The sequence below is a fragment of the Priapulus caudatus genome, unplaced genomic scaffold, assembly GCF_000485595.1.
Source record: "Priapulus caudatus unplaced genomic scaffold, Priapulus_caudatus-5.0.1 Scaffold409, whole genome shotgun sequence".
Taxonomy (NCBI): Eukaryota; Metazoa; Priapulida; class Priapulimorpha; order Priapulimorphida; family Priapulidae; genus Priapulus; species Priapulus caudatus.
In genome coordinates, this window is record NW_014577470.1 from 183,837 (window position 1) to 198,583 (window position 14,747).

At 47.3% G+C, this 14,747-nt stretch overlaps 1 protein-coding gene and 1 long non-coding RNA gene across 2 annotated transcripts in view; both read right to left on the minus strand.

Annotated features, from left to right (window-relative positions):
- LOC106810091 overlaps nucleotides 1-9,822 on the minus strand; it is a 16,952-nt gene extending 7,130 nt beyond the window's left edge. The window contains exon 1 of the long non-coding RNA XR_001393952.1: nucleotides 8,162-9,822. This is a non-coding gene — a long non-coding RNA (uncharacterized LOC106810091). The remainder of the gene's footprint in view (nucleotides 1-8,161) is intronic.
- Nucleotides 9,823-12,425: 2,603 nt separating this feature from the next.
- LOC106810085 (rootletin-like) overlaps nucleotides 12,426-14,747 on the minus strand; it is a 13,609-nt gene continuing 11,287 nt past the window's right edge. The window contains exons 8-10 of the mRNA XM_014813359.1: nucleotides 14,477-14,593; nucleotides 13,823-14,017; nucleotides 12,426-12,818 (exon numbers count right to left, since the gene is read on the minus strand). Coding sequence (XP_014668845.1) covers nucleotides 12,426-12,818; nucleotides 13,823-14,017; nucleotides 14,477-14,593 — 705 coding nt within the window. The remainder of the gene's footprint in view (nucleotides 12,819-13,822; nucleotides 14,018-14,476; nucleotides 14,594-14,747) is intronic.

Here is a 14,747-nt window from a genome sequence, read left to right on the forward strand (position 1 = left end):
ACACGTCGGAAAATATCGTGAGACAAGTATGAGACCTTCGTGAGACACACGTAGGAAAATATCGTGAGACAAGTATGAGACCTTCGTGAGACACACGTAGGAAAATATCGTGAGACAAGTATGGGAAACCTTCGTGCGACACACACCAGTGAGAATTCCGTGACACGCACACGCGAGGTCTTAGAGCGAGACACATAGTGGTGACTTGGTGAGCATCAGTGATGAGACACACACGCACACACATACAGGGAACTACCGCGACGACACACGTGCATGGCTTTAAGATGGGGGACGCGCATTGTGCCGGAACGAACGAGCGAACCGAGCGGGGGAGCGACGAAGAAGAACACTACGAGAGTGTAGCGTTGTGAGAGCACACTTCCATATTGCGACATATAGAGACGTGGTGACATGTTGTGACATGTTGTGACATGCGTTTATTTCCCTCGCGATCTATGTCTTAATGTCGCAGCAATATGGAACTATGCTTTCACAATACTACGAGAGCGTTGTGTACGAGGAAGGGAATAGCAAGCCAGCTACTCCCTCGCCTCCTCTCTCGCAGCCTCCCCTTCCTCGCCTCCTCCCTCGCAGCCTCCCCTCCCTCGCCTCCTCCCTCGCAGCCTCCCCTCCCTCGCCTCCTCCCTCGCCGCGTTTACCGTCTGGGAGGAGCGTATCTGCGCCTCTAGCTCCATGCGTCGCATCTCGCTGTCGCTGAGCTCGCTCTGCATCTGCGCGATGCGCTCGGCCAGGCCCTTGTTGTCGCGCTTCAGCTCCGACGATCCGTCCCTGCCGGGCAGACGAGATGGTTAGTCCGTAAAGTTTAGCTGACACGAGGGCTGATTGTGTTTTTGCGGGGAAATTGATGCTCTATGTTCACAGGAAGTGACTATTGGCCCGACGGTCGGGTGTAGGGGGCCTATAAGAAACCGTTCTCTATAGACCCGACGGTCCATATAGTTTCATTGTTATCATGTTATTGTTCGTTGTGTATGCTCAGCGGTTATTAGCGATAATCTATTGAATATTGTTGAAAGGGTTAGGGTTAGGGTTAGGGTTAGGGTTAGGGAGTAGGGCGTAGGCTGCGGTGGTTTCTTGGATAGCCCTAGAGATTTTACGCATTTGCCGACGGTCGGGCGAATAGACAGTAGCAACATACACACCCGACGGTCGGGCGAATAGACACACACGTAGACCCACACATGAGCCTTCACTCACGCACGCATGCGCACTCCCACCCTCGTACACATTCGCACGCATACACTCACACAACGTGCCGTCGTCGGTCACTGTCTGCCAGACATTACTGACTTGCAAATGATAAAATACTAACAAATGTTCGAAATATAGTAACTACGAATAGCAATAAAAAAAACTGTCTCTCACTGTCCCTCATAAATGCGCTAAATCTGCAATATACTTTGAAGCACGATGGTATTTATCTGGTGACGACGACGGCTGTGTAACTCCTGCATTCTAGAGCATCCTGAACGATATTTCTTATTATTTGGGAAACACCTAAAAATGAAATACAAAGCAACTATAGTCCTTTCTACAATATTTCCCTAAATCGTGTCCGTTATTTGCCAAAGCTGACCGTTGTTCTATATCAAGTTCAACTGCTTTAGAATTCTACCCTCTAAAACGGCATAAAAAATATCCAAGAACTGCGAATCCGCAGATAATTGCTATTGTTTAGCGTAAAACAAGTTTAAAGTTTAGTTTAGTTTAACAAACAAGTATAGTTTAAAGTAAAACAAACCCTTCCGAATAGGCACATCACAAGGCGTTCTAAAACAACAAAATTTTCACATCTCGCAAATTTATCAAAGATCAATGTTCGCCGTCCCTAACACTCTATGGGAACGAGCAGTACAGTATATGATCAGTGATAGTAGCCGGTGCATGAGCGCTTGCAGCGAAGCCACTTTCCGACACGTTGTCATGCTAGCATGTACGCGACCTAAACGGAGTTAGATACTGGCGTACGTGTACTGGAGTGAAGTGGAATTAGCATGGGGGAGCGAACGTGTTAGTTATAACGAGTTACGAGTTACAATGGACTGCGATATACAGTAGTAACGAGATACGTACCGGTTTACCACGTCTTTGTGAAGAAGAATGAAATGCTGTCATCTTGAACTAAACGCCTCTTGACCGTGATAAGCCGCTCCACTAGAGCCCGAGAGTGAGATCTATACTGAAAACGACATTTATAATAAATGTTTATTTTAAACCACCAAACAGATCTAAATCTACGACGTAGTGTTAAATAAAGTAGATTTATATTAACATACCATATCGCTTACAGATATAATTAAGTACGTATCCATGTTTCCTTTTATTTTTAATTGTGCTAATATTAATTATTTAAACCGCGTTCAGGGGTTATAATTTAATCGAGTAACGAGTAATGCGTATCTGTTGCGGTGTGTGCGACGGTGCAGACGAGTCGAGTGGCGCGGCAGCAGAGGGCGCGATATTTGCTTATGCGCGACTATATGACGCCCGCACGACCTGCGCTTGGTATATATTATTATATATATATATTATATATATTATATATACTATATTATATACATATAATGTATTATTTGAGAGAGAGAGGAGAGAGAGAAGAGAGAGGAAAGAGAGAAATATACGAGAGAGAGAGCGGATAGAGGGAAGAGGGGAAGTGGAGGCCGCGGAGAGGAAGGGAGAGGGAAAGACGAATAGAATGAGGGAAGAGAGGAGTTGGACCGAAAGAGAGAAGGAGAGTTGATTTCGTTTTCTCTTAGTTAGCGTATACGATATAATTATATTTGATTTTAAATAGTTGTCGTTCGATTCAGTCGTCTAACGTATAACGCACTAACTTGCATACAGGCGCACCGGCGCTTTCAGTGTTGTCAAGTTACATCGCGAGTTTAAGCTCAACGCAAACAACCGTAATTCAGAGAGTATTCTACACGTAAGCTGAAATTAGTCAACATTCTATGGGGGGGGGTTACACCATCGGATAGATGCTGACCTTTATCATTAATTATTCTTAAATAAGTTCATTTCATTAAAGTTGATTGATATGGTATTGATATTGGTTTATCATTAATTATGTATTGACGATGTGACCTATATCGTGATTGACAGGAATGAGTTGTAAGTACGAGTAGACTTATCGAAATACATCTAATCTGTAGGAATTACGATATTACGATATTAGTGTATTACATACATACCGATGCATATATCCATTTATCATGCACGGGTGCCGACAAGCTGGTGTGCTCCTTCTTCCTATTTGTAATCTTGACTAATTAAATCACAAGTAATATTGAATGTATCGAGTTAATCCACGCACAAAGTCACACCATAGGGTCACACAAACATGCAGCACACTAGATACAATAATGTAACCCAAACCCAAAAGAGGACACCTGCATACATGCTTTCTCGCTATAACTCGCGAGACCGTAGCCCGTGCGTTACAATATTATCAAGAGCATATTATACTAGGAATATTAAGGTATTAAGAACGTATTAAGGCGGTATTAAGAGGAGAGATTAAGCGTATTAAGACTAATAAGAGCGTATTAAGAGAGAATATTAAGCCGTATAAAGAGCCTTCATACATACGCTTGATATATGTATAACGTCTATTCGTTTTGTAAATATTTTATTAAAACTAACGAGAGCCTTTTGATAAGTTGATGTGAAAAATAACAAATCTTATATGCTACACTTTAATAATTTCAACTGCTCAGTGTCCTTATGCTTTCTTGCGCAACGCCATGGTACACATAGGGCTGATCCTCCGTACGATCCTCCACTTTACAAGCGCATCGATCCTTAATACAAAATACCGCATGACAACGGTAAATTAGCGTTATAATCTGCTCAGTGGCCGTCTGCTTTTTCCAACGGTGTCGTATCTTATATCGCAGTTTTTATTCTAGAATGCGCAATAGGTAATTATAATATACAGTAATTTAATTTACTAGGCTACTTCTGGCAAAGCGCATCGCCAGCTTCACTGTCCAACTGTCGAAGCTGTCGAACGCAATCACCATACACATGCTGCATCTCGGTTAGCAGTCGCGGTATTAGTTTCAATTTAGCTATACGCACGCAGCGCGGTCTCTTATGGAGAGGTTACGGCTATCTCCTACCTTCGTAGATATCGTGTGTAAATATATATTATATATATATATATATATATATATTATATGTATGATATTAAGCGCAATATATATATTATACGGTCGTCTATTTTATTTCTTTACGCGCGCGCATTACGTAAGATTAGTTAATATGTCCATACCGTCTTCATAACATTCAATTTGTTGATCTGTGTACGTTTAAATTGTGATGTACATACCAGTTAAGTTTATATTATGTTATTTATATTGTTTGATGCTCTTGAGTTATTGTTTGTTGAATTAAGTTTTGTTATGCTAAGTATTTGACTGATCCATACCTGTTCTCCTTTGCGTAGTCGATCAATTGTACTTTCGTATGTTAAACTCATGGTATCCAATAACAGACATCATGTATATGTAATAATAAATCAGGACTGAAGATATATATAGAGTCTTATGATAATTAGAGTATATATATAGATATATATATAATATAGATAAGAATTAGATAGATATAAAGATATATATTATTTAGATATATGTAATATAGATATATATCAATATATTAATTTTATATATTATATATATATATATTATATATAATAATAGATCTATATTATCTTAGTCCTGATAATATCCATTAAGGGAGTGGCTGACTCGAAGAGCTTCACAGATCAACTCGCCTCCCACAGCAATTTCTAAAACTATATAACAGCTATATTATGTATATATCTGCAATGTCGTGCATAAACATTTTTGAATTGAATGTGAATTGATATTGAATGAATGATGAGGAGCGCAGCGATATAGGGTAATCACAGTTTACACCACGATGTAGGGCCAGCTATTGCCTATATAAATAATATAGTAAGATAGGACAAATATTAATAAAATTATAACTGACAAGTACATACAAACATGCATGATGTCTTCATAATGTATATAAATCTGTTTTCATGGCTTATACATATGCTCTAAGGGATATTGCTCTCACATAGACGGCACCGCTGTCCGCGGATGTCACTGTAGATGTCATGCGTGAGTACAGCCTAATCACAGGGCTCGAGCCGTTCATGCGTGACGCCCCGTGACCTGTTGTGTCGAAATGTTTCGGCAGCGCGCTGCGCGCTGGCAGTACGCGCAGTACGCAGTGTGTGTGTGGTACGGTTGCGGGAGCGGGCTTGTTTTGTAGTCGCTGGGTGCGTGCGACGTTGACGTATGGTGGAGTAGAAACGACGGTACAGTAGGCTACGATTGCGACGTAGCCGTTGCGCTCTACGTGTACTTGCATGAATGATGAGGTCGTGCTAGATCATGATGTAGCTAGCCGCTACTCTCCTACTCGTCTGAAGTAATAGACTGTCTATAGTCTATACAACGCAGAGGTCGCAGCCAACGGTGCGGCTCAAGGATAGAGAAACGGTGCATCAAGTGACCCACTGATGGTACAGTGGTTGTGGTACTGGAAGTTCAATCGCTGGAGCCGCCACACTGGGTGAACAGCACATCGCCATTGGCAGTAAACAAGTGTCCGGAAGGACCTGTTCTCTTCCCCTCTCCTTTCTTTTTCTCTTCCCTAGAGCTGTCTATCTCTCTTTCTCTCTCCCTTTTCTCCCTCTCTCTATCTCTCTCTGGTCCCCCCTCTCTCTCCCTCCATTCTCCGCCCTCTTATCTCCTTTATTTACCGTGGATCTGCCTTGCTGAGCTTCCGCATCTGTCTCCGCTCGCGCGCACCGACCTCTGACGAGGCGGCAGGCAGCATCAAATCAAACATGGCCGCGATTACCTAGACTACGATTGGACGGCTCACGCACCTCGACCGCGAGCTGATACAGCAGCAACTGTCGACGACGGAACCGACGCTATCGAGCGCGCCTGCGCTCACGTCCGCTTCCGCAGCGCAGCATCGACGACCTGAAGAAGCTCTACCGGCGCTCCGTCGACGACGGCAACCGCGACGGCAGTACAAGTAGCAAGATAAAGCTGTGGTAACGATGGAATCAAGTGCTACTTCTACGACTACGCGTGCGAGAAGGCGCGCAGGAGGTAGCGGAGATGCGCTACAAGCTCGGCCTCCTCGAGCCCGTACAGCGACGAGCGACGGACGACGGACAACGACAACGTTAGCAACGACGACGACGACCGACGATTCGGATGGCACGACTTGCGAAGTGTTGTATCAGAGTGGCGAAGACGACGACGAAGACGCGAAACATGGAGACGCCGAAGATGCGGGTTCGTCGCCGAACGGGAGTAGGTGGCGACGCGGACTCGATGGAGGGAAGTCTAAATGACGAATGTCGTTGGAAGCGCGTGCAGCGACCGCGGGATGTTGTCAAGGGCTAATATACGTGTAATATAATGTACAACATACATGTATGTTATGTATTATTAGCTCTTGATTTTCAACCTCTGCACGTGTAATATGTGTGCGGGAGGCGAGCGTGTCGCGAATTTCCTTTCAATTCCGCTACGAATGTATAGTAGTATAGTTTAATTATCGAGTGGTTTAACCGCGAGTGGAGACCCACTATTCCATCGACCTATCTGTTAAAATCATTGCAGCGGGATCAAGTCTGCTGCCTTCGTCCTTACCACCACCACGCTCAGGCTACTGCACATACATATGTAACCTCATATGTAGATGGTTATGTATGTGCTGTAGCGTGAGTGTGGTCGACACGGTTATGACTTGATTCCGCTGCCAGTGGTTGCGATGATGTGCTGAATTGTGACAATGTACGCGAGCTGTGGTGCAGTGTAAGGAAATGTACACATATATGACTAGACACTCAGACTTGGTGAAATATCAGAGATCGCGATGTCGTACTAACGTACTACACTGTCTTATCAAAGTCTCAATTTCGAGGCCAAATGATATTCCAAAGTTATTTGTACACTGTGTCGAAATGTAGATGTATTCAAAAGAGTAATCTGTGTGAATATGAAGGCGAGAGAGGAGGAAGCACGTTACAGAGCGTAGATTTAGGCGGATGACCAGGTTCTGTCCATTTCCTCAGTGGCAGTTAAACCGACTACACAGCGAGACACTAGTTTAGAATGCTGAATACCAAGGGTGCGCTATGTGGACAGTGTCAAGAAGCTCAGTTTGTTGAGCCTGCATTGATATGGGTTTTAATTGGCATGGTTTTTGATTTTACAAGGATTACCTGAGTGTTACACCATAGTGTAGTTACAGACGGGATTGCTGAACGTGCTTGGTGGCGCCATCTGCAGTGTAAATAGTTGTATAACCGATTTGCCGGTCTCGCGCGTACGAAAGTTGAAAAAAATCTGTGATATTACCTACAATACACGTGACGGTTTCTCGTAGTTATTCTCGCTATTTTCTTTTTCGAGAACCACAGTCTAATCCACAGGTAATCGCGAAGTTCACCTTCCATTTAGAAAGGTCAACGAGGCAACAGAATCATTCAAAGAAAACGCAATTTCGTGGACAGTTATCAGTTTTATTTTCTGTGTAACATGTAAACTCCTTTCAATAAAACAGCACTTCATGAGTGTTTTCTGCTGTCTGAACCCTAGCTGGCATTGTACGTGGATGACCCAAGGCAAGGAAAGATTTCGTTATTAAAGCTCTTGGTTAAAACGCCCGTGTCCTAAAAACCGGGTGAAAATTTGGATTTGAACCAGAGGAAACTATATATAGTCTTTGATATACATAGGCCGATTCGAACGTGCACGTAGTTACTCACAGGAAAAACATCAACGTGGAACATTTTAGACTATTTCTTTCATGTCGGTAAAGACTCATCATTTGCTTGGTGGCTCTACACAGAGTCCCAATAATTGTTTCGATGTAAGCCAAAGGACTCTTACCGTAGACTCCACGTAAGTAATAAAACCACACAAATTACTAGTGTTGCTCCCGGAAAACCTTTCGCTCGTGAAACTAGTAACGAGAGTTCGTGATGGCAGTGGTGTTACGATGCACAAAATCCACTGATGGTGGTGGTAAGATGGGCAAAGCTAGAGCATTGACGACATCTGCCATGAAATGATCAAAACTGTAACATGGTGATAACCTGGTGCACCATGAAATGATCAAAACTGTAACATGGTGATAACCTGGTGCACCATGGAATAGTCAAGACTGTAACATGGTATAATAATAATTATGGACACACATGACATGGATAACATGACACACTATGGAATAGTCAGACTGTAGCATGATGGCTACCCGGTGCACCATAGAATGGTCAAGACTAACATGATGACCGACTGGTGCACCATGGAATGGTCAGCCTTTAACATGATGACAAGCTGACACACCATGCATGGTCAGAATGTGACACGACATGAACGTATCCTCGATACGATGCGGGCGATTCACACCAGCGGCCGCTATAAAATTAGGGATGGAGGACACGGTCGAGTGGCGCCATCGTGCGGACACGAGTGACGTCATTACTACACCTGGGGCATCTCTTGCCGGACAATGACAGCCATACCTGTAGTGCGCACGCACCCAGTGGGCTGACGCTCTCCAATGTACCAATAACATCGAATCGAGTTGATATAATATGGCATAATAGTAATTGTAAACAATAGTGAAAATGAGTACATTTAACAAGCATATATAGAGATATATAATTAAACTGAAAGGCTAATTTCGCTATAGCTCGCAGTTAACATTTCGCTCAACGCGCTGGACTAAATAATTATATATATAAACTTCTGTCACTCACTTGACGTTGATTGCTCGAAGGACAACTACGCAAAGAGTAGGGTGTCAGTAAGAAACAGGTACTCGCAAACACATGTGCACGTGTGCACCCACACAATGTAAACACGTTGCAACAACTCTAGACTAATCCGCAATCGCGTTGTTCCTCTGTCTCTCTCACAAGTGATTCACTCTCGCGAATCAAGACCGGTGGACGGATGTCACGTCACAACCTCCCGTTAACTGACACCGGGAATCCCCTAGCCCTTACTGAAAACTCATGCTTGATGCAAACACATGTGCAAGTGCACTCTCCGACACGCGCGCATTCCCCTACTACCCGACTTTGCATAGATAGTTTCCCCCTACGTACGCAAACAACTAAAATACTTCTATAGAAACCTAGCGGACTACAGTCGTGGTACGTAAATACGTGTGCCTCCCGATAGATCCATATATCATGAGTATACAACTAGAATACTACACAAACGATAAAACACGCGGAAAAAAAAGCTATTGGTTGCATCTCTTTGGCATATAACCGACTTGTACAAGTACATACGCCATGGCGAACACACACACACACACACTGCGACACAGTGAGATAAAACCCGAGATTACTACGATCTAAAAAAAACACCGACTAGATGCTTTATAAGGCGATACATTACGACGGAAAACTTTCGTGAGCGTTGTTTGCAACCGAAGAATGAGCCGTGCCTTCTGGTCTGTCCTTAGAAGACCCTGAGGCACACGAGAGACACTCGTAACCCGAACACACCGCGTTACAGAAAAACCGGGTAATTTTAAACGAAAAAATTCTGAACCGAAAAGCGACGATTTCCCGCCAAAACATGAAAACAATCAACATGAAGCGTATTCAATTTAAATGTGAATCGTGAGGACCGACCGGTCGCCGGGTCTATGGGGGCTGATGCGAAATGCGCCGGCAGCGCGCGTGCCGTGCCCGGACGCGACCAACGGACGCTGTCGGCGACCCGTCTTGCCGTCCGTCCACAATCGGGCGGCGGCCGCGACACAGCCGGCACGCGCGCGCCGTCAGCACGCCGCGAGCAACCAGAGACACCTGGCGGAGGCCGCGCGAACCGCCGCGCTTCAGTCGTTATGTTGCATTGCATCGCCACGCGTTGCGTTGCTTCGAATCACGTTGCATTGCATTGCGCTGCGATGCATAACGTTGCAGTGCACTGTTCCCTGGCGTTTCTAGCAGGGAGCAGTAATGACTCCGGCAGCAGTCTCATTAACTGAAGTGCGGCGGATCGCTTACAGTGACGAGAAGGCACGAAGGAATGTAGAGAAGGAATGTAGTGACGGAATGTAGAGAAGGAATGTAGAGAAGGAATGTAGAAAAGAAATTTAGAGAGGGAATGGAGAAAAGGAATGTAGAGACAGAATCGGGGACAGAATCGCCTCAAAAGGATCGCTCGCAAGCCCACACGAACACGATCACTCCGCCGATTCTAGCCGCCAGGGGGAGTCACAGCACCGCGTCACCAACCGCGGACGCACGCGGGGAACCCGATTGGCACGTGGGTTGGCGAGGGAACCCTCGCGTGCGAGATTCGCGGGCGCCGTCGCTATACACCGACGGCCAAACACTGGGAACTGGAGCAGGCAAACGAACCAGTTCATGGGGGCGTGTGAACATGGAATGTATCGTAACGATAGTCCGCTACGTTAGTCCAATACGACCGTTGATTCTCACTGTTGATCGTGAATTCGTAATTCTCCAAAAGTCGGACAATGTTACACCGAGAACAGATTCGTTAAAATTATCGTTATTATTAGTATTATAGTTTACTGCAGTTTTCTCAACAGAAACAAGTTAGAGAAACAGAGTACGATCAAACCGAGATTCGATCAAGGGAAACCCTCGAAGTGTCCTTTATAGACAGGGGTCCGCCAAAACAATTTTGACTGTACTCGTACTCTCCTCTCGCATCGAAGTTGCTTCTACGTTTTGATCTGAGCAGCCGAAAAAATACTCTGTCGCCTCTTTTCAGGATAAAACTGCAGGTCCTGGACCGCACCAGTTGGCAAAAGAAATATTTAATATTTAAAGTTTGACCGTTGACAGGGTAGTTCTGTGGGAGAAGTCACTGTCGCAGAACGACTGCATTCAGCACGATGTCATGCACCTGCTACGACTAGGATTAAAAATTGCTCCACGTCCTTGGCAAAATGGCCGCAGCGTGGTCGGCTGCTAACACGTGTGCAACACTATACACGCACACGCGCGCATGTACACGCACACGCGCGCATGTACACGCACACGCGCGCATATACACGCGGGTATACACGAGAAGAACACACGCACGCACGACACGTAAAACTGTGGAAAATATTGGACGGAATATGTAAATGTGACACGGCATGTTATATAATATATATATATATATACGATCAAGGGTACGAGCAAGCACGCGCCACGAAACACACGCACACACACAAACTTTACCGCCGCAGCACCCACTCTGCACGAGTGCTTGGCCTACACGTTAGTTCAATTTCCCAGCTGCAGGTGGCGCGGTTGTCACGCCACTGCACGTAGGGGTAATTCGTAGAATTCATTCCCCTCTCAAAAGAAAAACAAGATGGTGCCAAAATTCTAATCTAAATGACAAGCAGCCACCGGTCATATTGCGACTGGTTTCTGGTTAGAAAATCCCACTGGGCAGTAGAGCAGACCAGTGCGTAATAACCGCGTAGGATGAGTAAGTGTGTGTGCCCGCGATTCGTCCCGCGCGCTCCGCATCGCACGTTCCCGATACAGAATTCAAACGCGCGTACGCGCACGTACGATGTAGCTACCCGCGTCGTCGGCAACAGCAACCGTACGCTCACCCGACGCTTCGACAAAATGGCAGTGTGACGATGTTCGCGTTATATATAATATACTGCATGCGACAACATCGCGTTAGTAATAAGTAGCCAGCCACCCCGCGAGGGTGGGGGCAGTCGTGGCGGTCGGCACCAGAGGGCGCCGTTCCGCCTCTCCCCCGGGGGTGTGCGCTGCTTTTGCCTCTAAATTGATAGGCAGTGCTCGAAAAACCCTGACGGAGCAGAAGATATGACGGCGATCTCTCTCGTAAGAAGATATGTCAGTCAGTCTGCGCCGACAGGGTGCTGCTGCTGCTACTCGTCGAAAAACCGTGACATTGAAGGTGGCGGGAGCGCCAACACACACACGCGCACACACGGCGCCCCCTGGTGTGGCACTATGAGCTGAATTACCTGTTGAAATCCGACCGGTGTCGAAAAATCGCGGCCGCGGCATTTTTTCGCGCGTGCGCGCGAACTTAGCAGCCGGGGTGTCCGGTCAAAGCCGGTTTTTTTTATCCTATACTACGAGGAAAAACTCTGCTAGCCTAGAATTGCACACGTGGCGAGATCGACAAGGATAAGGGACGGCGCTGGGAGGGAGATGGAACGGCCGCGCGCTCCGTACACGCGCCACGCACAGCGGCGGCACCTACATGCGGCGCCCTCGCCTACGCGCGAGCGTTCGAGGCGGCGCGCGACGACCCGTCCTCCCACGGCGGCGCCCCCTACCCGCGACCTTCAAAAAGAAACACCCCGTCCTTCAAGAATAAGCGTCGCTAATTCTTGAAGCTGAGGCGAGACTTCGAGCCCATGCGCTTCTTGAAGCTGGGGCTCGAGGACATTGGGCGGCTGAGACGCGCCGGCGAGATGCTGCGCGTGCGCTGTAGGCCGCCGATGCCCGCTAGCGGCCGGTGCGCGAGCTTGCTCGGCGGCGACGACACGTCGTGGTAGCCGCCGCCGCCGCCGTGGTAGGCCATCGAGTCGTCAAGCTTCTTGATCTCGTGCTCGAGGAGGATCGGGTCGAGCGTGCGGTCGCGCGAGACGGCCGACAGCGAGTCGCCGAGCAGCGCGCGCAGGTCCTTCATGTCGTCGCCCGCGCGGCTGCTGCGGCTGATGTACAGGTTGCGCTTGCGCATCTCCTGCGCCTGCTGGTCCTTGAGGTGCGCCACCTGGCGGGAGGAGAACGAACCGGTGAGACAGGCCGAGTGAGAGTTGTCGTTGAAAAACTCGGCGTTAGCGTCAACTCGTCGCGCTAAGAATTTGCGACGAGATTATTAAGTAGGTTATAAACGTCGTTTGGTTACGAATTTGCAATCACATTATTTAGTACGGTTACGGCACAGTGAGGGACAACTATGTAGATGTATATATATGTATACGAATTCGCAAGGAGATTATATAAACTTACTGATTATGAAACAGTAAGCAACAACTATGTACACGTGTACAGATGAAATCGCAACAACAATAAATTTTACAATTAAGAAACGGTAACTACTATTTGGCATATCTGTATATATATATATATATATATATATATTATATATTATATATATATATAATAGTGATGAATTCACAATGAAAAATTAAACGCATTATGATTATGAAACGGGAAAAAACTACTATGCGGGCAAATAATCCATGACCAACCAACAAATGAAGCAAGCACCAACAGGTGGTTAGGGTAACCGGGGGGTGGGGGGGCGGGGGGGGGGGGGGGGGGGGGGGCAAGGGGTAAACATGGTAAGATGGCAACGAAGGTAAACATCTTGCACTATGGTCTGTGATTCTATCGGTAGACAAGATGTGTGACGGGGGGGGGGGGGCGGCCAACCCGTGAGGGGAAACAATTCGCATGCCTGTTGCTCGCAGACGCTGACAATCGATCACCCGCACCCAAAAGGACGTGAGAAATGAGAAAAGATCCCGCGCCCCTGTATTGTAAGCTAGCGGGCCCATTGCTGCCACCCCCTGTGCCGGCGCCGGTGTCAGCGCCATCTGAACTAGATCCCCCGATTGCCGCTACCCTCGTCTGGAACCATGAGCCGGCACCACCTGCCTCAAGAGCCACCACCCACCGCACGCCGCTTTCTCGAAGACCCCCGACCCAACCCGCGCCGCTCACCCCCTGCCCCCGCACCCTCTCCCCGGCGCCCCCTGGCGGCCCGCGCACCTGCTCCTCGAGCGACTTGATGCGCATGCGGTGCGAGCGCTCGCGGCTGTCCAGCGTGCGCTCGGCCTGCTGCTGCGCCGTGCGCAGTCGCTCCGTCTCCATCTCCGTCTCGGTGCGGTGCCGCGTCGTCAGGTCGATCATCTTCTGAGCATGCTGCTGCTCCTGCTCGGCCAGCGCCGCCTGCAGGTTCTGCACCTGTGGGCGCGCAGAAAACAAGAGAGCGTCGGCGACGTTGTTCGGAGGTGTCGGCGAGATTTCGCGCAGCCATGATTGCGCGAGGCAACAGTAATAAGACATCCTTGTTATAATAACAATATTGATAACAAATACATTTCCGATAATCACGTATGCATGCAACAACATGTTGCCGAAGCAAGATTGGCTTATTTGGCAGGCGAATGAATTTTAGCGAGGCTAACGTCGTTTAATTGTTTAACAATAAAAAACAATAAACAATAATTCATTTCACATTTGACTCTGTGACCCGCACGCGCACGCAGACCCGCGCACGCACGCACGGACGCACGCATGCACGGACGGACGCACGCACGCACGCCCGCACGCATGCACGCCCGCACACATGTACGCACGCACGCACGCACGCACGCACGCACGCACGCACGCACGCACGCACGCACGCACGCACGCACGCACCTGTCTCTGCATCTCAAGATTCTCGGACTCGATGCTGCTGAGGGTTCTCTCTGCGCTGGTCTTCTCCAGCAGAGTCTTGCTGGCTTGCTCCTCAGTGAGAATCTTCTCCCTCTCCACCTGTCACAACACGAACGCACACATGTACACACACACGCGCGTAAGATGCGACATCGCGTGTAATACGATAGCTCAATCATATGATTATTATTAAAACATATTCGTTATAGGGCTTTGTTAGAATAACGAGCATCAATCTCCGTATTGCCGAGAG